Source organism: Salvelinus namaycush, chromosome 3 (assembly GCF_016432855.1).
Source record: "Salvelinus namaycush isolate Seneca chromosome 3, SaNama_1.0, whole genome shotgun sequence".
Taxonomy (NCBI): Eukaryota; Metazoa; Chordata; class Actinopteri; order Salmoniformes; family Salmonidae; genus Salvelinus; species Salvelinus namaycush.
Genome location: NC_052309.1, coordinates 33,979,278 through 34,006,808, shown reverse-complemented (window position 1 = coordinate 34,006,808; position 27,531 = coordinate 33,979,278). Strand labels below are relative to the sequence as shown.

Here is a 27,531-nt window from a genome sequence, read left to right as displayed (position 1 = left end):
TACTAATTGAGTGTATGTAAACTTCTGACCCACTGAGAATGTGATGAAAGAAATGAAAGCTGAAATAAATCATTCTCTCTACTATTATAATGACATTTCACATTCTTAAAATAAAGTGGTGATCCTAACTGACCTAAAACTATAATTGTTTTTCATAAAAAAATTAATGTACCTATTCTTAGTCCACAGTACTTTTTACTGACATATCAACCAACTGGTTGAGTACATTTTTTACAAAGTTCTTGCTTTTGAGCTTTTTTACATTTTAACTATATATTTTCATAATCTTCAAGGTCTCCACTAACAGGAGTGGTGAAATATTAATCCCCCACCAACTGAATTCCTGCCTTTTATCCCATATCTTTGGTGACCGATTTGAAGTTTTCTGAGATTGATTTTTGGTTTTCTGACAGCCCTCTGAGTAGGGAAGTTAGAGTGCCACAACCCTGAACTGCCGCAACCCAAAGTATACCAATTATGTCAATTGATGCAGGAAGGCTGGGGAAGTTGACCAATCACATTTAAGTGACGATTTTTTTCATGTCCACTTCTAAATCCATTGTCAAAACATGCTCTTCCAGACGGTTGAGAATAGGGTTAAAGGGTTAACGTATCTGATATAGAAGTTGTATTAAGGGACTAAAAAGGTCACTTACTTTAGATAGACAGGTGTTATTTTTTTTATATGATTCTCAATTCCAGTTTGTGTTGAAAAAATGGACCAAGGGGTTTGAGGGTAAGGACACAGAGGGCAAAAATGTTGTCTGTCTGCTACAGAATATCATCAACAGTAAGGAGTTGGTGAGTTCTCTTATGTAACGAACTTACAGTGGGGTCTGGAATTATTTGATCCCTTGATAAAGATGAGCAAAAAAGACTGTCTCAAATAAGTAATACAAATACTGAGCTGTATTGTGTGCTCAAATTGTTTCAACAATTATATTATTTTATACTAATACAATTGCTCAGAGAAATAGATTTTGTTTAACAAGTTTAAAAAAATGATTGGATCCCATGTTTTCAATATACCAGCGCCCTCCCCTTGTGAGGATAATGACACTGAGCCTTTTTCTAAAATGTTTCATGAGATTGGAGAACACATTAGGAAGGATCTTAGTTAAACCATTCCTCCATATAGAATCTTTCCAGATCCTTGATATCCTTCTTTTGTACTTATGGACTGCCCTCTTCAGGAGTCTGAAACTTGGCCTCGAGTAAATCTTCTAGCGAGACAATAACCCCAAGCACACATCAAATTCCACAAATAAATGGTTAAATCTACATGTTGCAATGGCCATCTCAGTCTCCGGACTTGAACCCAATTGAAAACCTGTGGTTTGAATTTAAGAGGGCAGTCCATAAGCGCAGAAGAAGAATATCAAGGATCTGGAAATATTCTATATGGAGGAATGGTTGCTGTTGGGCTGGCAGCCATTGGATATGGGACCTAGGAAGTCCGCTTCAAAGTGATTCTCCTAAGGTTCTACCTAGGTACCGGGGCCAACCTGTGCTACATGGAGGAGATGAGGAATATTGAGAGAGTGGAGGGGGAGGACAGATGCATGTGCATCAACACAGAATGCGGGGGATTTGGAGACGACGGCTCCTTAGAGTTCACCCGGACTGAGTTTGATAAGACTCTGAATAGTGAAGCTCAGCAAACGTCTGTATTCAAAATGTATATTCATTAATAACAGCCCTGTCTCTTATGAACATTGGAGGAATCTGTGACACTGCATGTGTGACTTTACACAGGTTTGAGAAGATGATTGGTGGGAAATACCTGGGAGAGATAGCCAGACTGGTCTTGATGAAACTGAACCAGCTAAAGCTTTTTGAGAGGCTGTCTGTGGACAAAGGATTTGTATTTGAAACCAAATACATCTCAGACATAGAAAAGTAAGTGATGCTTTTAAAATTATTTTCTCCTTGAGACTCAGTTTACTATAATTGATGGTGATACGAGAGGGTATATTGATATTGATATGAGATGTCACACATTAGACATTGTCAACAGCCTTTGTTATTTGTTTGCATCCTTTTAGAGCCAGTCTCTATGAGTAACTGAAGAATATGTATTTTTTTGTGCCATGACAGGGCCTGGGGTCAGTCATTGACACAGATCAATGCTAGTGCCAGTTTTAAGGCCCAGAGACAGAGGAAACAGAGGTGAGCTCTGCACAGACGTACTGTACTCAGTGTGTTCCTGTCACGATCGTCAAAGGGAGAGAGATTGGACCAAGGCGCAGCGCGTGAAAAATACATCTTCTCTTTATTTTAAGAAGAAAATTGAAACAAAACAACAAACAGACGACCGTGAAGCTATAAATCCAGATAGTGCTGACACAACCACTACACATAGACACAGACAATTACCCACCAAAACCCCAATGCCTATGACTGCCTTAAATATGGCTCTCAATCAGAGACAATGAACCACAGCTGCCTCTAATTGAGAACCAATCTAGGCAGCCATAGACATAACTAGACAACTACACTAGACACTACAAAAACACATACATTCCCCATGTCACACCCTGACCTAACTAAAAAACATAAAGAAAACAAAGAATACTAAGGCCAGGGCGTGACAGTACCCCCCCCCCAAAGGTGCGGACTCCGACCGCACAAACTGACATAGAAAGGGGAGGGTCCGGGGTGGGCCCCATCATGGCGGCGGCTCAGGTGCGGGACGTGGCCCCCACTCCACCATTGTCAATACCCGCTTTGGTAGCCTCCTCCAAATGGCCACCCTCCAAATTAACCCCACTGGATTAGGGGGCAGCACCGGACTGAGGGGCAACACCGGAATGAGGGGCAGCTCCGGACTGAGGGGCGGCAGCTCCGGACTGAGGGGCGGCAGCTCCGGACTGGCTGACGGCTCTGGCTGGTCATGGCTGGCTGACGGCTCTGGCTGGTCATGGCTGGCTGACGGCTCTGGCTGGTCATGGCTGGCTGACGGCTCTGGCTGGTCATGGCTGGCTGACGGCTCTGGCTGGTCATGGCTGGCGGAAGGCTCGGGCTGATCCTGTCTGGCGGAAGGCTCGGGCTGATCCTGTCTGGCGGAAGGCTCGGGCTGATCCTGTCTGGCGGAAGGCTCGGGCTGATCCTGTCTGGCGGAAGGCTCGGGCTGATCCTGTCTGGCGGAAGGCTCGGGCTGATCCTGTCTGGCGGAAGGCTCTGGCTGCTCCTGTCTGGCGGAAGGCTCTGGCTGCTCCTGTCTGGCGGAAGGCTCTAGCGGCTCCTGTCTGGCGGAAGGCTCTAGCGGCTCCTGTCTGGCGGACGGCTCTGAAGGCTCATGGCAGACGGGCGGCTTTGCAGGCTCATGGCAGACGGGCGGCTTTGAAGGCTCAGTCCAGACGGGCAGTTCATGCGGCGCTTGGCAGACGGACAGTTCAGACGGCGTTGGGCAGACGGGCAGTTCAGGCGCCGTTGGGCAGACGGGCAGTTCAGGCGCCGCTGGGCAGACGGGCAGTTCAGGCGCCGCTGGGCAGACGGGCAGTTCAGGCGCCGCTGGGCAGACGGCAGACTCTGGCCGGCTGAGACGCACTGTAGGCCTGGTGCGTGGTGCCGGAACTGGAGGTACCGGGTTAAGGACACGCACGTTCAGGCTAGTGCGGGGAACAACAACAGGACGCACAGGACTCTGGGGACACACAGGAGGCTTGGTGCGTGGTGCCGGAACTGGTGGTACCGGGCTGGAGACACGCACCATAGGGCGAGTGCGTGGAGGAGGAACAGGGCTCTGGAGACACACTGGAAGCCTGGTGCGTGGTGTAGGCACTGGTGGTACTGGGCTGGAGCGGGGAGGTGGCGCCGGAAATACCGGACCGTGCAGGCGTACTGGCTCCCTTGAGCACTGAGCCTGCCCAACCTTACCTGGTTGTATGCTCCCCGTCGCCTGACCAGTGCGGGGAGGTGGAATAACCCGCACCGGGCTATGTAGGCGAACCGGGGACACCATGCGTAAGGCTGGTGCCATGTAAGCCGGCCCGAGGAGACGCACTGGTGGCCAGATGCGTTGGGCCGGCTTCATGACATCCGGCTCAACGCTCAATCTAGCCCGGCCGATACGTGGAGCTGGAATGTACCGAACCGGGCTATGCACACGTACAGGAGACGCTCTACTGCGTAACACGGTGTCTGCCCGTACTCTCGCTCTCCACGGTAAGTACAGGGAGTATGCGCAGGTCTCCTACCTGACTTCGCCACACTCCCTTTAAGCCTCCCCCCAAGAAATTTTTGGGTAGTACTCACGGGCTTCCAGCCTTGCCTCCGTGCTGCCTCCTCATATCGCCTCCTCTCGGCTTTCGCTGCCTCCAGCTCAGCTTTGGGGCGGCGATATTCTCCTGGTTGAGCCCAAGGTCCCTTACCATCCAATTCGTCCTCCCATGTCCAGAAATCCTGTGTAGGTGGGTCCTGTTGCCGCTTGACACGCCGCTTGGTCCGATTTAGGTGGGTAATTCTGTCACGGCTGTCTAAGGGTGAGAGATTGGACCAAGGCGCAGCGCGTGAAAAATACATCTTCTCTTTATTTTAAGAAGAAAATTGAAACAAAACAACAAACAGACGACCGTGAAGCTATAAATCCAGATAGTGCTGACACAACCACTACACATAGACACAGACAATTACCCACCAAAACCCCAATGCCTATGACTGCCTTAAATATGGCTCTCAATCAGAGACAATGAACCACAGCTGCCTCTAATTGAGAACCAATCTAGGCAGCCATAGACATAACTAGACAACTACACTAGACACTACAAAAACACATACATTCCCCATGTCACACCCTGACCTAACTAAAAAACATAAAGAAAACAAAGAATACTAAGGCCAGGGCGTGACAGTTCCATAATTGCCTGCTGCCAGCTAAATAGCTGACTACTAACTCTCATGTGGCTGGCTACTTAATTGACTAACAAATTGGGGTGCAACAGTTGCCACCAAATTCGATTTTGTTAGGCAAAACTTTTGCTGGCACCCCCTAGCTCTCTTTTAAATGATGTTGATTACTTCAGATTTTCAGGGACATACTGTGCACCACTATTCTGGTACCAGTCTGTTTTTATCTATCCTTCTACTCCTTGCCATACTAAACAATCTAATCTGCTAATCTTTGGCATATGACATAGGGTACAAGGAGAGGAATGTTAGCTAAACACACTGGTACCCTGGCTAGTGTACTACATCATGGTCTTGGAAAAAGCTACCATACTCACATTTCAGTCAGGGAGTGGTTACCCAACTATAGTACAGCTCCAGTTACCATAAACAAACTGCTTGGTCTATAGAATATTTATTTATAGCGTTATGTTTTTTGGACCACTGATTCCCTCTGTCTGGTGCCTTCTGTGTCCAGGAAAGACCAGGAGATTCTGACTTGTCTGAAGCTGCCATTCAGTCTTGTGGATTGTGAGATAGTGTATTTGGTGTGCAAAGCGGTGTCTAAACGTGCTGCCAAGTTGTGCGCTGCTGGCCTGGCAACCATTGGCAACTGTATCCGTGGCAGCCGTGGACTGGACAAGCTATGCATCAATGTGGGGGTGGATGGCTCTGTCTATACAGAACACCCCAAGTAAGGATACCTCAAATTTACCTGAACTCTATTTTGCATTTTGTATTCACTTTTGTCAACCCAATTGACCAAAACTTTCCCTGAATTATCACTGTACTCCCGTACAAGACTCGGAAACCCAGACCTAGGCAAATGTCTGGAGAGACTACTCCCATACCAAAGCTAACCCTGTCTCAACACCATGTCTACAAAACTGTTAATCATTTCTGTTAATCACTTTCTCTATTGCTTTTCGTATCTAAACGCCATTCCTGTGTCCCAATAATATATTACACCTTCTCTCGACTATCCTTGACTCTCTACATTCTGTCTCCTCCAGGTTTAGTGAGCGGCTGAAGGAGACTGTGGCCATCCTGGCCCCAAAATGTAAACTCACTTTCCATGTCTCTGAGGATGGCAGCAGGAGAGGGGCAGCCATATTGGCAGCCATGACTCAGGGACGGGCCGATCAACCTAAGCAAGCCCTCATGTGATGGAGAGGAGGATGAAGGGAACACACAGGGGGAAATTAATCTATGTATTGCAACACTTTATTGTTATAATGAAAAATATGCTAACCCTTTATATGCACTTTATGTAACACTACACTATAATACAGCATATACTTTTTTTAACACGTCATATGCACTTTATATGCGTACATGTACAATGTATTATTATGTGGTCATAATGCATACAGACTTGTCATAATTATGTATGAACTGCTTTTAATGTAAAAGAATCAAAACAGGGGAAAATAATGAAGGAAAATATTTTTTCAATATATATATTTACATATACAGTACCAGTCAAAAGTTTGGACACACCTACTCATTCAAGGGTTTTTCTTTATTTTTACTATTTTCTACATTGTAGAATAATAATGAAGACATCAAAACTATGAAATAACACATGTAGTAACCAAAAAAGTATTAAACAAATCAAAATATATTTTATATTTGAGATTCTTCAAAGTAGCCACCCTTTGCACATGTTTGGCATTCTCTCAACCAGCTTCACCTGGAATGATTTCCCAACAGTCTTGAAGGAGTTCCCACATATGCTGAGCACTTGTTGGCTGCTTTTCCTATGGGGGATTGGAAATGATTGGAAATGATGTGGACAATTACGTTGATGGAATCCACAATCTATCTGCAATATTAAAACTGATCTAAAAAACAGTCAAAACTATCAAGCATCCCAGAAATGTGCTAAAAATAGCCCACATTAACATGTGTAGCCTAAGAAACAAGGTTCATGAAATCGATAACTTGCTAGTAACAGATAACATTCATATACGGACTATTTCTGAAACTCACTTAGATAATACCTTAGATGATATAGTGGCAGCAATACATTGTTCGAACATCTACAGAAAAAACAGAAATGCCAACGGGGGTGGTGTTGTGGTCTATATTCAAAGCCACATTCCAGTAAAGCTTAGAGGGGATCTCATGTCTAAACTGTTGAAGTAATATGGCTACATATGGCTACATGCCTCACCTAAAGCCCATTCTTGTAAGAAGTTGCTATAGACCACCAAGTGCTAACAATCAGTATCTGGATATTATGTGTGAAATCAAATCAAATCAAATCATGTGCCAAATACAAAATGTGTAGACCTTACTGTGAAATGCTTACTTACAAGCCCTTAACCAACAATGCAGTTCAAGAAAGAGTTAAGAAAATATTTACCAAATAAAATCGAATAAAAAAATTATAAAAAGTTGGACAGATAACATTCATCACTGTTGGAAATATTTTCTTAACTGTTCTTTAACTGCATTGTTGGTTAAGGGCTTGTAAGTAAGCATTTCACGCTAAGGTCTACACTTGTTGTATTCGGCGCATGTGGCAAATAAAGTTTTATTTGATTTGACTGTAAAATGACTGTAAAAACTGTTGAATTTCTGTGGATTGATGAGGAATTGAAAAATGTTATGGTTGAGAGGGATGAGGCAAAAGGAATTGCAAATAAGTCTGGTTGCATAACCAATTGACAAACCTACTGCAAATTGAGAAATCATGTGACTAAACAGACAAAAAGAAGAAGAAACTACAGTATGAAACAAAGATAATTGCCAATTTTTTATTGCCAAGATGAGAAAACTTTGGCATGACATGCCAGCAACAAATGCTGAACCTACACATCCAAGTATAACTGATCAAATTATGAAATACAAGCATTGTAATTTTGAATTCCGTAAAGTGAGTGTGGAAGAGGTGAAAAAATTATTGTTGTCTATCAACAATGACAAGCCACCTGGGTCTGCCAACTTGGATGGAACATTTCTGAGGATGACAGCGGACGATATTGCCACTCCCATTTGCCATCTTTTCAATCTAAGCTTACCAAAACGTGTGTGCCCTCAGGCTGTCACGGATCCCTCCAGAACTTTCATTACGCACACCTGGCCCCTATTCCCACTGATTGTATTTGTATATATGTGCCCTGTGGTTTCCATTGGGCGGTCGATTACTGTTACAATCTCCGTTGGTGCGTGTGAGTACCTGTGCTGTGTGTTTTTGCTTTCGTGCCATTGTGGATTGCAGATGATTACGGGTCTCAACCCGGGTGTTAATCATTGTGTGCGTGTTATTTATTCGAGGTACTCCTCGCTTATTTGTTTGGGTTTCAACCCTGTGTTTTGTTTAGTGTTTGGTTGGTCTTCATCCCCGTGCCTTTACATGGCACGCCGTAATTTGGGTACAATAAAAAAAACTATTATGGATTCCTGCATCTGTCTCCCAAATCTCTTCATACCAACGTGATAGTGGCCTGTAGGGAAGCTAACCCAAGAAGAGTAAAGCACCCTTTACTGGCTCAAATAACTGACCAATCAGCCTGTTACCAACCCTTAGTAAACTTTTGGAAAAAAATATGTTTGACCAGACACAATGCTATTTCACAGTAAATAAATTAACAGACTTTCAGCACGCTTATAGGGAAGGGCATTCAACATGCACGGCACTTACACAAATTCATGATTGGCTGAGAGAAATTGATAATAAAAAGATTGTAGGAGCTGTTTTATTAGACTTCAGTGCGTCTTTTGACATATCAATCATAGTATGCTGTTGGAAAAACACATATGTTATGGTTTTACACTCCCTGGTACACTGCGGATTGAGAGTTATTTAATAAGGGTGTTCTTTAATGGTATCCTCGAACATAATCCAGGTAGAATCAGGCATTCCCCATGGCAGCTGTCTAGGCCCCTTACTTTTTTCAGTCTTTACTAATGACCCAATTTCTGGTACTGTTTGGACTCTGACATGGTTTATGAACTCTCGCCTGTCCCCGACCTGCCTTTGCCTACTCCCTTTGTTATAATAAATATAGGAGCTCTACCATCTGCCTCCTGTGTCTGCATTTGGGTCTCGCCTTGTGCCCTCATAGCTTTCCTCAGCCACATTGTGTTATATGTGCAAAAGTACTATCTCACAACTCGATGAAACCGTCACTCTTGCGCATACATTTAGAAACAAAACATGCCAATTTGAAAAATAAGCCACAGAATTTTTTTGAGCGAGAATGAAGATGACGGATATGGCTAGGTCAATGCTGGGGGAAAAGACCAAAAAAACTATACAGACAATGCCTCCATTAAACAACACTGTTTCACGACGCACCAGTGGCATGGCAGGAGATGTTTTGAAACAACTACTGCTTCGCATACAAGCCAGTGAATTTTATGCGTTACAGCTGGATGAGTCAACAGACGTGGCGGGCCTGGCACAGCTCCTGGTATATGTCCGTTACATTTATGGGGGGCAAATTAAGGAAGACATCCTCTTCTGCAAACCACTGGTTACCCGGACAACAGGAGAGGACATTTTTAAAGTACTGGACAGCTTTGTGACATCAAATGGACTTGTGGTCAAGATGGGTTGGTATCTGTACTGAATGGCGCAAAAGCCATGACAGAGAGACATAGTGGAGTGGTAACACGCGTGCAAGCAGTTGCTCCCGACGCCACTTGGGTACACTGTGGCATCCACCGAGAGGCTCTTGTTGCCAAGGGAATGCCTGACAGCTTGAAAGACGTTTTGGACACTACAGTGAAAATGGTTAACTTTGTTAATGCAAGGCCCCTTAACTCTCGTGTATTTTCTGCACTATGCAATGATATGAGTAGCGACCATGTAACGCTTTTACAACATACAGAAGTGCGCTGGTTATCAAGGGGCAAAGTATTGACACGTTTTTTAAAATTGAGAGACGAGCTTAAATTTTCTTTACTGACTATAATTTTCACTTGTCTGAACGCTTGCATGATGACCTGTTTCTCACACGACAGACCTATCTGGTTGATGTTTTTTCTCACCTGAATGATCTGAATATAGGATTACATGGACTATTCGCAACTATATTCAATCTGCGGGACAAAATTGAGGCTATGATTAAGAAGAAGCTCTTCTCTCTGCATTAAGAAGGACAACACACAGGTCTTTCCATCATTGTATGATTTTTTGGTGTGCAAATTAACTCAAGCTTACGGACAATGTCAAATGTGATATAGCGACGCACCTGAGTGAGATGGGTGCGCAATTACGCAGGTACATTCCCGAAACGGATGACACAAAAAACTGGATTCGTTATCCCTTTCATGCCCTGCCTCCAGTCCACTTACCAATATCTGAACAAGAGAGCCTCATCGTAATTTGAATTTAATCAGAAGCCATTGATTTCTGGATTTGGCTGCGCTCAGAGTATCCTGCCTTGGCAAATCGCGCTGTAAAGAGACTGATGCCCTTTGCAACCACTACCTATGTGAGTGTGGATTCTCAGCCCTCACTAGCATGAAAACTAAATATAGGCACAGACTGTGTGGAAAATGATTTAAGACTGTGTCACGCCCTGACCGTAGAGAGCTTTTTAAGTCTCTATTTTGGTTTGGTCAGGGTGTGATTTGGGTGGGCATTCTATGTTCCTTTTTCTATGATTTGTATTTCTTGGTGTTTGGCCGGGTGTGGTTCTCTATCACTGTCTTTGATTGAGAACCATACTTAGGTAGCCTTTTTCCCACCTGTATTTGTGGGTAGTTGTCCATGTATAGTTGCCTGTGAGCACTACGTTGGCTTCACGTTTTCATTTTGATGTTTATTGTTTTGTTGGCGACATCTTATAATAAAGAAGTATGTACGCTCACCACGCTGCACCTTGGTCTACTGTTTCCACCTTAAACGATCGTGACAGACTGAGACTCTCTCCAATACAATCCAACATTGCAGAGTTATGTGCATCCTTTCAAGCACACCCTTCTCATTAACCTGTGGTGAGTTATTCACAATTATTTTTGATGAACAAATAAGGCTTTACATGTAAGATGGCGAAATAAAAAGCCAAATTATTGATTATTATATTATTATTTGTGCCCTGGTCCTATAAGAGCTCTTTATAATTTCCCACGAGCCGGGTTGTGACAAAAACACTCACTCATTCTTATGTTTAACAAATTTATCATATTGTGTGTGTGTGTGTGTGTGTGTGTGTGTGTGTGTGTGTGTGGCACGCTTACAATGATGGCAAAAAACATTTGAGAGTGCGCTGACCCTGGTGCTAGAGGGGGTACGCAACTGGAGGTTGAATGTTTGAAGGGGTACGAGACTATAAAAAGTTTGGGAACCACTGCTCTAAAGGAAACAGATCTGAGATAGGATTCTGGTGGTCAATTGGTTGTGTAGTAAAACAGTGTAGCAATCTCTCCAACAGCCGCTGAGGTGACCACAAGATTGGTACCCTTTTGAGGTTTCCTTTTCCTGTGATTTGAAGCAACTGGATGCAATGTGAACTGGATGCAATGCTCTCTGAACTTTTGTGCATGTTGTTATTTTGTACGTTTCTGCCAAAGACTGGGTCTGTTGAGTGAGGCATTGTTAGTGGATGTTAGATAAATATCTGGTAAAGATCTAACATTCAGAATGCATATTAGAAGGACAAGATGAATATGGTAGAATAACAGTCAGCTTATAGAGCGTTATAATGCTTTATGTATATTTATATACAGTATATTATAGAGCCTTCAGAAAGTATTTGACCACTTTACTTTTTACACATTTTGTTGTGTTAGTCTGAATTTAAAATTGATTCAATTGAGATGTTTGTCACTGGCCTACACACAATACCCAACAATGTCCAAGTGGAATTATGTTTTTATACATTTTTACAAATGTATTAAAAATAAAAAGCTGAAATGTCTTGAGTAAATAAGTACTCAGCCCCTTTGTTATGGCAAGCCTAAATAAGTTCAGGAGTAAACGTTAGAAATAACAAGTCACATAATGAGTTGCATGGACTCACTCTGTGTGCACTAATCATGTTTAACATGATTTTTGAATGACTACCTCATCTCTGTACCCCACATACAATTATCTGTAAAGTCCATCAGTTGAGCAGGGAATTTCAAACACAGATTCAACCAGACCGAGGTGGTTTACCAATGCCTCACAAAGGAGGGCACCTATTGGTAGATGGGTAAAAAAAGAAGACATTGAATATCCCTTTGAGCATAGTGTGTTTATTAATTACACTTTGCATGGTGTGTCAATAAACCTAGTAACTACAAAGATACAGACGTCCTTTCTAACAGTTCCTGGAGAGGAAGGAAACCGCTCAGATATTTCACAATGAGCCCAATGGTGACTTTAAAACAGTTACAGAGTTTAATGGCTGTGATAGGAGAAAACTGAGGATTAATCAACATTGTAGTTACTCCACAATACTAACCTAATTGACAGAGTGAAAAGAAGGAGGCCTGTACAAAATAAAAATATTCAAAAACATGCATCCTGTTTGCAACAAGGCACTAAAGTAATACTGCAAGAAATGTGGCAGAGCAATTAACTTTTTGTCCTGAATACAAAGTGTCATGTTTGCGGTAAATCCAATACAACACATTACTGAGAACCTCTCACCATATTTTCAAGCATAGTGGTGGCTGCATCATGTTATGGGTATGCTTGTAATCATTAAGGACTGGGGAGTTTTTCAGGATAAAAAAGAAACGGAATGAAGCTAAGCACAGGTGAAATCCTAGAGAAAAACCTGGTTCAGTCTGCTTTCCACCAGACACTGACAGATGAATTCACCTTTCAGCAAAATGTGGAATAAATCAAGAAGTATGAACAGACTGCTTTCTGAAGGCAGTATATACAATGCATTCAGAAGGTATTCTGACCCCTTGATTTTTTCCACATTTTATTACGTTACAGCCTTATTCTAAAATGTATTAAATTAATGTTTTTCTTCATCAATCTACACACAATACTTCGTAATGGCAAAGTAAAAAACAGGTTTTGTGAAATTTGAGCAAATGTATAAAAAGCAGAAACAGAAATACCTTATTTACATAAGTATTCAGACCCTTTGCTATGAGACTCTAAATGTATCTCAGGTGCATCCTGTTTCATCCTTGAGAAACATCTACAATTTGATTGGAGTCCACCTATGGTAAATTCAATTGATTGGACATGATTTAGATAGGTACATACACTTAGGTTGGAGTCATTAAAACTAGTTTTTCAACCACTCCACAAATGTCTTGTTAACAAACTATAGTTTTGGCAAGTCGGTGAGGACATATACTTTGTGCATGACACAAGTCCTTTTTCCAACAATTGTTTACAGACAGATTATTTCACTTATAATTCACTGTATCACAATTCCAGTGGGTCAGAAGTTTACATACACTAAGTTGACTGTGCCTTTTAACTTGGAAAATTCCAGAAAATGATGTCAAGGCTTTAGATGATTCTGATAGGCTAATTGACGTCATTTGAGTCAATTGGAGGTGTACCTGTGGATGTATTTCAAGGCCTACCTTCAAACTCCATGCCTCTTTGCTTGACATCATGGGAAAATCAAAAGAAATCAGCCAAGACCTCAGAAAAAAAACTGTAGACCTCCACAAGTCTGGTTCATCCTTGGGAGCAATTTCCAAACGCCTAAAGGTACCACGTTCATCTGTACAAACAATAATATGCAAGTATAAACACCATGGGACCACGCAGCCGTCATACCACTCAGGAAGGAGACGCATTCTGTCTCCTAGAGATGAACGTACTTTGGTGCGAAAAGTGCAAATCAATCCCAGAACAACAGCAAAGGACCTTGTGGAGATGCTGGAGGAAACAGGTACAAAAGTATCTATATCCACAGTAAAACAAGTCCTATATCGACATAACCTGAAAGGCCGCTCAGCAAGGAAGAAGCCACTGCTCCAAAATTGCCATAAAAAAGCCAGACTAGGGTTTGCAACTGCACATGGGGACAAAGATCATACTTTTTGCAGAAATGTTCTCTGGTCTAATGAAACAAAAATAGAACTGTTTGGACATAATGACCATCGTTATGTTTGGAGGAAAAAGGGGGAGGCTTGCAATCCGAAGAAAACCATCCCAACCGTGAAGCACGGGGTTGGCAGCATCATGCTGTGTAGATGTTTTTCAGTGGCAGGGACCTGACAGAGCTTGAGAGGATCTGCAGAGAATGGGAGAAACTCCCCAAATACAGATGTGCCAAGACTCGAGGCTGTAATCGCTGCCAAAGGTGCTTCAACAAAATACTGAGTAAAGGGTCTGAATAAAAATAATTTATACATACATTTGCAGTAGTTTCTAAAAACCTGTTTTTGCTTTGTCATTATGGAGTATTGTGTATAGATTGATGAGGGACATTTAAAAAATATTTTTTAAACAAAATATTGCAAAAGACATGGGGTCTGAATACTTTCCGAATGCACTGTATATGGAGCAAATATATATGCTTTATGTACACTTTATGTACACTTGAAGTCGGAAGTTTACATACACCTTTGCCAAATACATTTAAACTCAGTCTTCCACAATTCCTGAAATGTAATCCTAATAAAACTTCCCTGTCTTAGGTCAGTTAGGATCACCACTTTATTTTAAGAATGTGAAATGTCAGAATAATACTAGAGAATTATTTATTTCAGCTTTTATTTCTTTCATCACACTCCCAGTGGGTCAGAAGTTTACATACACTCACTCAAATACACTGTATTTGGTAGCATTGCCTTTAAATTGTTTAACTTGGGTCAAACGTTTCGGGTAGCCTTCCACAAGCTACCCACAATAAGTTGGGTGAATTTTGGCCCATTCCTCTGACAGAGCTGGTGTGACTGAGTCATGTTTGTAGGCCTCCTTGCTCGCACACGCTTTTTCCGTTCTGTCCACAAATTTTCTATAGTCTTGAGGTCATGGCTTTGTGATGGCCACTCCAATACCTTGACTTTGTTGTCCTTAAGCCATTTTGCCACAATTTTGGAAGTATGCTTGGGGTCAATGTCCATTTGGAAGACCCATTTGCGACCAAGCTTTAACTTCCTGACTGATGTCTTGAGATGTTGCTTCAATATATCCACATAATTTTCCTGCCTCATGATGCCATCTATTTTGTGAAGTGCACCAATCCCTCCTGCAGCAAAGCACCCCCACAACATGATGCTGGCTTTTCTAGAGAGACATGTCAGTTGCATCATTTTATGGATTGTATTCAATTTGCTCTCTAGCCTTTATGTCATATTTTGTGTTTATACTGTATGTGTAATACATGCACTGTGATTAATTTATGAATAAGTACGGCTACATGAAGAAGTTAATGGAAATCATTACCAAAATATCCTTTTGAATGAAATACAATGTGTGTAATGAATGTGTAAATCACAAAGTGCAACTATCCCCACCTCAATGAATTGACTAATTGTAGCCTACAAGATTATATACAGTAATCACGTGAAGGCATTTTGTGTAATTTACATACCCGTTCTGGAGGTGGGTGTATCATCATCACCGTTACAAGGCGAACTCATGTGCAACTGTTTTGCAGGAAGTTGATGCAAGTCTGAACATTGCTGTCAAGACACGGATTTGTCGATTTAATCCACTAAAGGTTAGTCTAATTCTTTAAACTAATTGTCGTTATTATTGGTCTTTTGTACAATTTTCTGTCGCATATCCTAAAATAGTTGAAAAGGCTACAGAAGTGAAGACTACTGATTTGACACACATTATAGGGTCTTGAGATAGAGTGCACTTCTTTAGCCTTTTAAAAGTGACATGTACTGAGAGATGTGTCACTCACTCTTACTGCAGGCAATGTAAGCCATACTTTGAGTCCAAGTCTATTTTGCATGTAGTTGCCTCAAGATACATTATTTAAGTTAAATAAAATATATCACATTGACGTTGCAATGTTGCTCTGGTGTCATTGGATCTGCATTTGATACCTGGTGACAAGACATCTCAAAGTTTGAGTCAACTGGAAAACTATATTATATTTGACATCATCTTGCATCATTAATGATTAAATATTAAGAATTTGTGATATTACTGTGAACTCATTATCTATTGCCTTTATAGCCTAGTATCTATACTTAATTGAATAGTCAATATGGTACTGTACTGTAATTGCAAAAGTGACACATTGAAAATAGTTTTCTCTGCTAAGGATTACTAACATGTCCCCTATGTGTGTGTCCAGATGAGTTCCACAGATACCAATGCCGAGAGCGACGGCCCCGTCCCCAAGGGGGCCAGACTGAGCCGGGACGTCGCAAACCTGGACACCATCCCCCCAGACACCCTCAGTAAGGTACACCTGCTGCCTCCACGGGATGTCCCATAGAGACACACATAACCTCTGATCTTTCTCCTCTTATACTAGACCTGGGTTCAGATATATGTATTTGAATATTTGTTATTTAAATACTCATTTTCTGTGTATTTTAGTATTTTCTAATAATGTGGCCCGAATCAACTACTTCTATTGGAATAGAATAGTTTCTTATAAACGAAAGTATTTTCAAATACCTGGGAGTGTATTTGAGTATTTTCAAATACTTTCCATTTGTATTTCCAGATACGTTCCAATATTAAACTACGTGTTTTTTCAAATAAAAATATCTAAATGCTTACTTTCGAATGTTTTTCTAAGTAATTGAAATACCCTAAACAGTATTTGAACCCAGGTCTTATACACAGTAGAGGGGACTTATTTGAGTGTGCTCTGTCTAATGTCTCAAGGCACTTGTATTGATATCTCATAGTTTGAACATAATCACAGTCCTCTTTGTCTCTCTGGTTCTAGTAGCTAGTCCCCTCACGGCGTAACCCATAATCATGCCTCATCGCTTTTGTCCACATTTTGAAAAGGTGTGTGGGAACACTGATTAAGTACAAGAGGATAATTTATGTGACGTGTGACGTGTGACGTGTGTGTCTGTTCTGGTTTGGCGTCTTTCTCCTGGCTTTGTTTATGTGTTTTATCCAGTCAATGGCATCTTTCTTGATGTTATGATTCCACTGTACAGTAGGTGTTTGGGAAAAATTCAATCATATTTCTTAAAGTGGTTGCAATTATAGTGCTATCAAGTCTAAACCCATCAAATAATCAAAATGAACCACATTGTCATAGTCATGGAGGAACTGAGGCTGCTGTTATCATGCAGAGACAGGAGACACTGATCTACCTGCATGATCTCTACCTCAGCCTTGCTGACCCCTGCCAGGGCATATTTCACAACAGCCTTAAACTGAGCCGGAGTGAGAGAGAGGGGCAGGGGGAGAGAAAGAGAGGAAGGCCCCAATCATTTAAGGAAGAGGAAAAGAGAAGCATGTAGACGTGCAATTGTGTCTAATATCTTCAGAGGTCTGTAATGTGTTAATGACAGACTACGTTCGACCAAACAATACCAGCTTTCTTCCTGTGGAATGGAACGTTTCCTATTTTGCCCGTTTTCTGGTTCAGGTTACACCCCTGTTGACTGATAAAATCAGACATTAGTCAGTGCTGAAAGTTGTCAATGACATTACAATTATAATTTTTATTTGACCAGGTTAGTCTCATTGAGATTAAATCTCTTTTGCTAGGGGGCCCTGAATTAACATGGGTAAATAAAATTGCCCACCTGGATGAATTAAGATGTACATATATTGTAAATATAGTGCACTTTTTCCAGTAATTATGTTTTATCGTCACATACACTGGATAGGTAAAGTGAAATGTGTTGTTTTACATGGTCAGCCATAGTAGTACGGCATTCCTGGAGCAAATTGGGTTTAAGTGCCTTGCTCACGGGCACATCGACAGATTTTTTTGTTCACCTTGTCAGCTCCCAATGCTCTAACCGCTAGGCTACCTGTCGTACCCTGGTTTCTCCAGACAATATATCTGTGTCATCATAATCGGCTTTACAACATTTATTTAAGATTACAGTACAACATTTCATGAAGGGAACATACAAGGAGGATTAAATCATCTTGTGAATCATCCAGTAACATTAACATGATATATTTCTTCAACTGGAAATGTAATATTACAGACAGAGAATTGCTATGTTGTGGACAGCTGATGAACATTGCCACCTTGTGGGGAAACCTGCCTTTCTTCGTGCTGTCTATATTGGTCATCTTGATTTACACGCCATAATGTCGCTGGTTATGGGGAGTATCTTTACCATAGATGACATTGACAATGCTATCCTTCCCCTGAAATATCAATTTGGGTTGGGGTAAATTCCATTTCAATTTAGTCAATTCAGAAAGTAAACTGAAATTCAAATTCCTATTTCCGTTATTGAAAAGCAATTTTAGTTTAAACTTTCTGAATTGAAATGGAATTGAACCCTGATATCAATCCCTCTCATAGGTAGAAGTGTGCCTGCAGCCTTTCCGTCTCTCTGTGGAGAAGCTGCAGGACGTGTCATCTCGCCTGAGGAAGGACATGATCAGAGGGCTGGGCAAACACACACACTGCCGGGCACCCGTCAAGATGCTGCCCACCTTTGTGAGGGCAATACCTGATGGGAGAGGTACAGTACTGTAATCTGTAGTCCTTAAAGACTCTCCGTAGTATGCACCAGTGATCGAGGGTATGGCCCTTTGTTGAGGCCTTTACTTTAGTAACCTAATTCATTAAACTGTAGGTATACCATTCACCAGACAGCCTCTCACCCAGACTAAGGTGCCCAGTCTGAAATGAATCTATAGACCCCAACAACCCCAACACACTTCTTAATGTCCTCTTGCACTGTAGATATGATGGATTATTGATCATTGATTTTGGACTGAGCAAATTGGCCAACAGTAACATTTTCCTTGAATTGATTGGTCCCCACAGAGAAGGGGGACTTCCTGGCTCTGGACCTGGGCGGGACTAACTTCCGGGTGCTGCGTGTCCGCGTGGTGGAGGAGATGCAGAAGCTCCTGAAGATGGACAGTAAGATCTGTGCCATCCCCCAGGAGATCATGCTGGGGACGGGAGAACAGGTGTGTGTGTTTGGGATTTACATGTTTGTACAGTTGATCTCATCCCACCCCTCCCATGGGGCGGTCATTCTCTAACCCCAGGCGGGGTTTCTTACTTTTTCTTACTTTGTAAACATAAACTTTCAATGGTTCATTAAATCTAACTTCAACTACAAATATTGAACATTAGCTGGGAAACCGGCTGTCTGTCAGCCACAAAATCCCACTTAAACTGAGAATTTAACATGGACATACTCATGTGAGAATAAACCACTTTATATTTTACTGTACTTTATGATGATTTAAAGAGTAACCTTGTTTGATAAAATGCAATAACAGAAACCATAACTATTCTGGATTAGTGATTAACTGGAACGCTATTCAGTTAATAAGGGTTCCTGGTTGCAGGTTTTATTTTCAAATCTTGGAAGATGCGTTAAGAGAAGTTGTATAATTGAGAGATTTTTGTTTTGTGTTTCAATTGTTTTTTTATATCACTAGGAATGCAAATGTACTGTTTATATACATATGTACAGTACCAGTCAAGAGTTTGGACACACCTAGGGTTTTTCTTTATTTTTACTATTTCTACATTGTAGAATAATAGTGGAGACATCTAAACTATGAAATAACACATACGGAATCATGTAGTAAACAAAAAAGTGTTAAACAAATTCAAATGTATTTTATATTTGAGATTCTTCAAAGTAGCCACCCTTTGCCTTGATGACAGCTTTGCACACTCTTGGAATTCTCTCAACCTCACCTGGATTGCTTTTCCAACAGTCTTGAAGGAGTTCCCACATATACTGAGCACTTGTTGGCTGCTTTTCCTTCATTCTGCAGTCCAACTCATCCCAAACCATCTCAATTGGGTTGAGGTCGAGTGATTGTGGAGGCCAGGTCATCTTATGCATCACTCTCCTTCTTGGTCAAATAGCCCATACACAGCCTGGAGGTGTGTTGGGTCATTGCCCTGTTGAAAAACAAATGATTGTCCCACTACGCGCAAACCAGATGGGATGGCGTATCACTGCAGAATGCTGTGGCAGCCATGCTGGTTAAGTGTGCCTTGAATTCTAAATAAATCACAGACAGTGTCACCAGCAAGGCACCATCACACCTCCTCCTCCATGCTTCACAGTGGGAACCACATATTCAGAGATCCTCCTTTAGCTACTCTGCGTCTCACAACGACACGGCGGTTGCAACCAAAAATCTCACATTTGGACTCATCAGACCAAAGGACAGATTTCCATCAGTCTAATGTCCATTGCTCGTGTTTCTTGGCCGAAGCAAGTCTCTTCTTATTATTGGTGTCCTTTAGTAGTGGTTTCTTTGCAGCAATTCGACCATGAAATCCTGATTCACGCAGTCTCCCCTGAACAGTTGATGTTGAGATGTGTCTGCATTTATTTGGGCTGCAATTTCTGAGGCCGGTAACTCTAATGAACTTATCCTCTGCAGCAGGGGTAACTTTGGGTCTACCTTTCCTGTGGCGGTCCTCATGAGAGCCAGTTTCATCATAACGCTTGATGGTTTTTGCGACTACACTTGAAGGAAATTTCAAAGTTCTTGAAATGTTCTGCATTGACTGACCTTAATGTCTTAAAGTAATGATGGACTGTCGTTTCTCTTTGCTTATTTGAGCTGTTCTTACCATAATATGGACCTGGTCTTTAACCAAATAGGGCTATCTTCTGTATACCACCCCTACCTTGTCACAACAACTGATTGACGGAAATGCATTAAGAAGGAAAGAAATTCCCCAAATTAACTTTTATTAACAAGGCACACCTGTTAATTTAAATACATTTCATGTGACTACCTCATGAAGCTGGCTTAGAGAATTCCAAAAGTGTGCAAAGCTGTCATCAAGGCAAAGGATGGCTACTTTGAAGAATCTCAAATATAAAAACTTTTTTTGCTTACTACATGATTCCATATGTGTTATTTAATAGTTTTGATGTCTTCACTATTATTCTACAATGTAGAAAATAGCAAAAAAATAAAGAAAACCCTTGAATGAGTAGGTGTGTCCAAACTTTTGACTGGTACTGTATGTATGTATTTACGTGTGTACAAACTGTATATATATATAAACATTATCATTTATTTGGCTACAGCAAATACAGTGTCTTATAAGCCAATCTGGGCTGGGTATCCTGAAGACGCATGACACTATAATAAAATAAATCAAATCAAATCATATTCAAGGGAATACATATGGGTGACTCATACGGGTTGTGACTTTGCCAGGTCTCCTCAGGTTTTGACGGATGAAAGCTATGCTCAGTTTCTAGAGAGAACCTTACGTCTGACAAGCCGCACACCTTGCTTAATTAATTAAAAGGGAACATCACTTTTTGACAGGATGAATCAGTATCCTTTTTCCAAGCATCCAAGATATATTGCCATCAATATTACGCTATTAAATAACACTAATGCCACTGTGAGATTTTGACTCATTTGGATTTCTCTCTTTCTATCTCCAGTTGTTTGACCACATCGCTGCATGCCTGGCTGAGTTCCTGGAGTCTCTGGAGCTGAAGGATCAGACTCTGCCTCTAGGCTTCACCTTCTCCTTCCCCTGCGAGCAGAAAGATATCGACAAGGTCTGTCACACTGCCCCAGAGACACACATACAACAACTATCCATTCAAAAAGGAGACATCTGCACGCTTCAGCACAGCAATTAAAACATAAACTAGAGGGAGGATTCAGTCAGGACTAATATGAGTAGGGCGTTTTTCAACCCGGTCCCCAGTGGAAAGACAGTCGAGTAGCATCAAGAATGTCATTCAAGGATAGTTATGTTGTGGTGGTCAATTCCAATTTTAATTGTGTAACACTGTGTGAGAATACTGTAGCTAATGGGACCTGAACTTCCAGAGCATCCTGATCCACTGGACCAAAGGCTTTAACTGTTCCGGAGTGGTAGGAGAGGACGTTGTGAGGTTACTGAGAGAAGCCATCCACAGGAGGGGGGTGAGTCTATAAGCCTCTTTGAACCACAACAACTATCATCATTATTGCAAGATACAACTATCACCACTTCTCACCTAAAAATGTTTTACTAAATGAAAAACGTTGAATGTTATTACTACGGTATTATATAGTTAATATTGGCACACAAATGTGTATTTTACAGATAGGTACTTGTAACTTTTGCTTGAAGTGGTACCCTTAAACTTCTCTTCCTCTCTCTCTCTCTCTCTTTCTCTTACTCCCTTAGGATTATGACATTGGTTCCGTTGCCATGGTGAATGACACGGTGGGGACCATGATGAGCTGTGGATACAGGGACCAGAGCTGTGAAATTGGCATGATCATTGGTAGGTAGCGCCTAACTCACCTGCAGCCACACTACTGCAACCATTGAATTAGAGAAAATAGCACAAATAAAAGCATAAGATGAGATGTGTCCCATTTAGCCTAGCAAGTGAAGGAGAGGGTGACTGTAGTAACCATATATAACAGTAATAGTATCATGTTATTACAAAACCACATGCATGTAAGTTAGGGATGTCAAGGATAACCATGCATCTCAGTGCTAGAGGCGTCACTACAGACCCTGTTTCGATTCCAGGCTGTGTCACTACCGGCCGTGATTAGGAGACCTATAGGACGGCGCACAATTGGCCCAGCGTCATCCGGGTTACGGTTTCCCCGGGGTAGGCCGCCATTGTAAATAAGAATTTGTTCTTAACTGACCTGCCTACTTAAATAAAGGTTAAATAATATATATATATATCTTGAAACACATCATGTAGTTTCTAGCACTTTCACACTGCATTGTCTTTGCCTCCCCAGGGACGGGGACGAATGCATGTTACATGGAGGAGATCAAAAACGTGAAGAGAGTAGAGGGGGAAGACGGACGCATGTGCATCAACACAGAGTGGGGGGGATTTGGAGACGACGGCTCCCTAAAGGACATCCAGACTGAGTTTGACCTGGTGGTGGATGGAGACTCACTCAACCCAGGCGTGCATGTGTATGTATTTTTAATTAATGAGCAGTTGAAAGTACATATCTAAAATACATCAAATACAGCTATGACTGTGACTTCTATGCTTGGCTCTCTTGACTACATCCTGGCCCATTTATCGACTCTCTGTTGTATGCTTGTTGTATACTTGACTATCTGTTGTTTGTCCATGTCTGTGTGTCTGTCTCTGTATCCAGCTTTGAGAAGATGATCAGTGGGATGTACTTGGGAGAGATAGCCAGGCTGGTGTTGGTGAAGCTGGCTCGGGACAAGCTACTGTTTGGAGGAGATCTATCAGTGGCCTTGCTCACACAGGACAGCTTTGAGACCAGATTCATCTCCGAGATAGAGGAGTGAGTGACAGACACACCATGCTCTTATGTGTCATATATCTACTTACACAGATCCTAAATATAGCTGTTATTTTTATATATGAATGGGCTACATAATACAGAAGCTTCCATTGTGTAGCATTGAGAAAAATGAGCTGTCTTTACAACTATATTATACCATTTACCATCAATAGGCCTTCTCAGTCAGTTTAATCCTTAACAACCTATCTATTTGAAATCCATTTATGTCACTTATATCAGCTTGCATTCACACCAAAGTATATTGATGGATGACTCAACTGACTAGTGTTGCTTGTCTCAGGGAGAACACAGGACTGCAGAAGGCCCAGGAGATTCTGTCAGAGCTGGACCTGACTGTCGGGCCTGTGGACTGTCAGATTGTGCGTCTGGTGTGCGACTCTCTCTCCACACGCTCGGCCCAGTTGTGTGCCACTGCCTTGGCAACCATTGCCAACCGTATCCGTGTCAACCGTGGACTGGACCATCTAAGCACCACAGTGGGGGTGGACGGCACAGTATACAAGAAACACCCCAAGTATGTTCACCTCCAATAGAAATTATATGACGTTTTTCACAGGGTTATTTCAGTGAAAAGATACAACTAAATCCTGCTTTTATTTTCTTGTCACTTGATTGAATGGAGGATATCCTCTTGTGCTGCCATAATAACTGTGTGGATGTCCTGCCTTATTTTCCTTAGTATATTCACAAGTGGCTGAATCTCAATATCTGTCTTACCACTATCCTCCCTTCCAAAAGTGAATTATATTCCTCTCAACCTTCACCCTACCTTTCCACTCTGTCTAAATGCAGAAATTTCACATGATGGAAGTATTTAATGGAATAAGCTATTTAGTGTCAAGTGAGATTGTATTTAACCATACATTGATTTGACTATCCCCCCTGTCTCTCTCAACACGGTCCCTGCCCCCCCCCCCCCCCCCCCCCCCCCCCCCTGCTTTTCCCCTCCAGCTTCAGTGAGAAGCTCCAGGAGACCGTACGCATCCTGGCCCCCAAGTGTGATATCACTTACCTCGTCTCCGACGACGGCAGCGGGAAGGGAGCTGCCATGGTAACGGCAGTGGCACAGAGGCTGGCCATGCAGTCCCGGATACTAGAGGACATCGATGGAGAGGAGGAAGAGGAGGATCAGGAAAATTAAGCCATGTATTCGACTAGACAACTTGAAATGCAGTACCATGAAAATGTCCCCCTCAAATGCTTTTGTCATAGACAAAGATTGTTAGTTAGGGGAGACCAGGGAACAAAGTAGGAAATAGTCCACTTTTAGTCTTTAGCTTATTTGTGAAAATATTATTTGAGTTAGATTTATTATATTTTTATGCAAACATAGTGCATTCGGAAAGTATTCAAACGCCTTAACTTTTTCCATATTTTGTTGTGTTACAGCCTCATTCTAAAATGGATTAAATACCCCATAAGGACAAAGTCAAAACAGGTTTTTAAAATGTTTGCAAATTTATTCAAACAAAAAACAGAAATATCACTTTTACATAAGTATTCAGACCCTTTACTCAGTACTTTGTTGAAGCAACCTTGGCAGCAATTACAGCCAGGAGTTTTCTTGGGTATGACGCTACAAGCTTAGCACAGCTCTGTTTGGAGAGTTTCTCCCATTCTTCGCTGCAGATCCTCTCAAGCTCTGTCAGGTTGGATGGGGAGCGTCGCTACATAGCTATTTTCAGGTCTCTCCAGAGATGTTCGATCAGGCTCAAGTCCGGGCTCTGGCTGGGCCACTCAAGAACATTCAGAGACGTGCGTTGTCTTGGCTGTGTGCTTAGGGTTGTTGTCCTGTTGGAAGGTGAACCTTTGCCCCAGTCTGAGTTCTTGAGCGCTCTGGAGCAGGTTTTCATCAAGGATCACTCTGTACTTTGCTCCGTTTATGTTTCTCTCGATCCTGACAAGTCTCCCAGTCCCTGCCACAGCATGATGCTGCCACCACCATGATTCACCGTAAGGATGGTATTGGCCAGGTGATGAGCGGTGCCTTGTTTCCTCCAGACGTGAAGCTTGGATTTCAGGCCGAAGAGTTCAATCTTGGTTTCATCAGACCAGGGAATCTTGTTTCTCATGGTCTAAGAGTTCTTTTGGCAATCTCCAAGCAGGCTGTCATGTGCCTTTAACTGAGGAGTCGCTTCCGTCTGGCCACTCAACCATAAAGGCCTGATTGGTTGAGTGCTACAGAGATGGTTGTCCTTCTGGAAGGTTCTCCCTTCTCCACAGAGGAACTCTGTAGCTCTGTCAGAGTGACCACCGGGTTTTTGTTCACCTCTCTGACCAAGGCCCTTCTCCCCTGATTGCTCAGTTTGGCCGGGCGGCCAGCTCTAGCAAGAGTCTCGATGGTTCCAAATTTCATCCATTTAAGAATGATGGAGGCCACTGTGTTCTTGGGGACCTTCAATGTTGCAGAAATTGTTTGGTACCCTTCCCCAGATCAGTGCCTCAACACAATCCTGTCTCAGAGCTCTATGGACAATTCCTTCGACCTCATGGCTTGGTTTTTGCTCTGACATGCACTGTCAACTGTGGGACCTAATATAGACAGGTGTGTGACTTTCCAAATCATGTCCAATCAGTTGAATTTACCACAGGTGGACTCCAATCAAGTTGATGATCAATGGAAACAGGATGCATCTGAGCTCAATGTCGAGTCTCATAGCAAAGGGTCTGAATATTTACACTACCGCTCGAACGTTTGGGGTGACTTAGAAATGTCGTTGTTTTAGAAAGAAAAGCACATTTTTTGTCCATTAAAATAACATCAAATTGATCAGAAATACAGTGTAGACGTTGATAATATTGTAAATGACTATTGTAGCTGGAAACTGCAGATTTGTTATGGAATATCTACATAGGCGTACAGAGGCCCATTATAAGCAACCATCACTCCTGTGTTCCAATGGCACGTTGTGTTAGCTATTCCAAGTTTATAATTTTAAAAGGCTAATTGATCATTAGAAAACCCTTTTGCAATTATGTTAACACAGCTGAAAACTATTGTTCTGATAAAAGCAATAAAACTGGCCTTCTTTACACTAGTTGAGTATCTGGAGCATCAGCGTTTGTGGGTTCAATTACAGGCTCAAAATGGCCAGAAACAAAGGACTTTCTTATGAAACTCGACAGTCTATTCTTGTTCTGAGAAATGTAGGCTATTCCATGCGAGAAATTGCCAAGAAACTGAAGATAACATACAACGATGTGTATTACTCCCTTCACAGAACAGCGCAAACTGGCTCTAACCAGAATAGAAAGAGGAGTGGGAGGCTCCGGTGCACAACTGAGCAAGAGGACAAGTACATTAGAGCCTCACAAGTCCTCAACTGGCAGCTTCATTAAATAGTACACGCAAAACACCAGTATCAACATCAATAGTGAACAGGCGACTCCGGGATGCCTATTGATGCCTTCTAGGCAGAGTTCCTCTGTTCAGTGTCTGTGTTCTTTTGCCGATCTTAATCTTATCTTTTTATTGGACAGCCTGAGATATGGCTTTTTCTTTGCAACTCTGCCTAGAAGGCCAGCATCCCGGAGTTGCCTTTTCACTGTTGACGTTGAGACTAGTGTTTTGCTGTCATCAAGGCAAAGGGTGGCTACTTTGAAGAATCTCAAATATAAAATATTTTTTACTTGTTTAACACTTTTTTGGTTACTACATGATTCCATATGTGTTATTTCATGGTTTTTATGTCTTCACTATGATTCTACAATGTAGAAAATAGTAAAAAATTATGAAAAACCCTTGAATAAGTAGGTGTCCAAACTTTTCACTGGTACTTATGTTGAGATACATGGGGAATGTTTCATAGGTCAATAATCAATAAAGAGAATATTTCGAATTTGGCCTGGGAAAAAAATGTTGGTCAATAAAACAAAAAAATATCTATGGATTTAAGCAAAACTTCCTATGCAAGTAGATATACTAACCAAACATTAGCATATTGAATAATAGCTATCTAAGTGGTTTCTAATTTTAGTTATTTAGTTGTTACTTTGTGTCCTCATGCCAGAGTGTTTGTTCAGCCTTTTGTGAACTAACACTCGCAATTAATTTTTTACCTCTTACTAGCTCTGACTTTGCTGATAGCTACTTTATTGAGTAAAAATGTACTTACTGTGACTGTGATATGTGGTTGTCCCACTTAGCTGTCTTTAGATGAATGCACTAACTGTAAGTCACTCTGAATAAGAGCCTCTGCTAAATGACTAAAATGTTCAATGCACATGCCCTGTGTTACTTATGCCCTGTGCCCCGGTCTCCCCTACATGCTAAACACCTCACTCACGTTCTTGGAACCTACTGTGTGGAAACTCAAATAATGAAATCATGAATT

At 41.8% G+C, this 27,531-nt stretch overlaps 1 protein-coding gene across 1 annotated transcript; it reads left to right on the top strand.

The window, feature by feature from the left end:
* The first annotated feature begins 1,514 nt into the window (after positions 1 to 1,514).
* On the top strand, positions 1,515 to 24,340 carry LOC120043849 (hexokinase-2-like). Its single transcript, XM_038988449.1, has 14 exons — positions 1,515 to 1,663; positions 1,756 to 1,899; positions 2,098 to 2,169; positions 5,366 to 5,581; positions 5,901 to 6,042; positions 18,234 to 18,396; positions 18,705 to 18,853; positions 21,328 to 21,447; positions 21,725 to 21,820; positions 22,068 to 22,167; positions 22,646 to 22,829; positions 23,021 to 23,176; positions 23,478 to 23,711; positions 24,149 to 24,340. Exons 1-14 carry the CDS (start codon positions 1,515 to 1,517, stop codon positions 24,336 to 24,338), a joined length of 2,115 nt encoding a protein of 704 aa, XP_038844377.1. The 3' UTR covers positions 24,339 to 24,340.
* The last annotated feature ends 3,191 nt before the right edge of the window (positions 24,341 to 27,531 follow it).

Bases quoted from the DNA above. Each gene is read 5' to 3' on its own strand.
- LOC120043849 (XM_038988449.1), top strand. From the start codon at position 1,515: ATGGAGGAGATGAGGAATATTGAGAGAGTGGAGGGGGAGGACAGATGC. The intron at 1,664-1,755 runs GTCTGTATTCAA...GACTTTACACAG, and splicing joins AATAGTGAAGCTCAGCAAAC to GTTTGAGAAGATGATTGGTG. The intron at 6,043-18,233 runs GCCCTCATGTGA...TCCCTCTCATAG, and splicing joins GGGCCGATCAACCTAAGCAA to GTAGAAGTGTGCCTGCAGCC.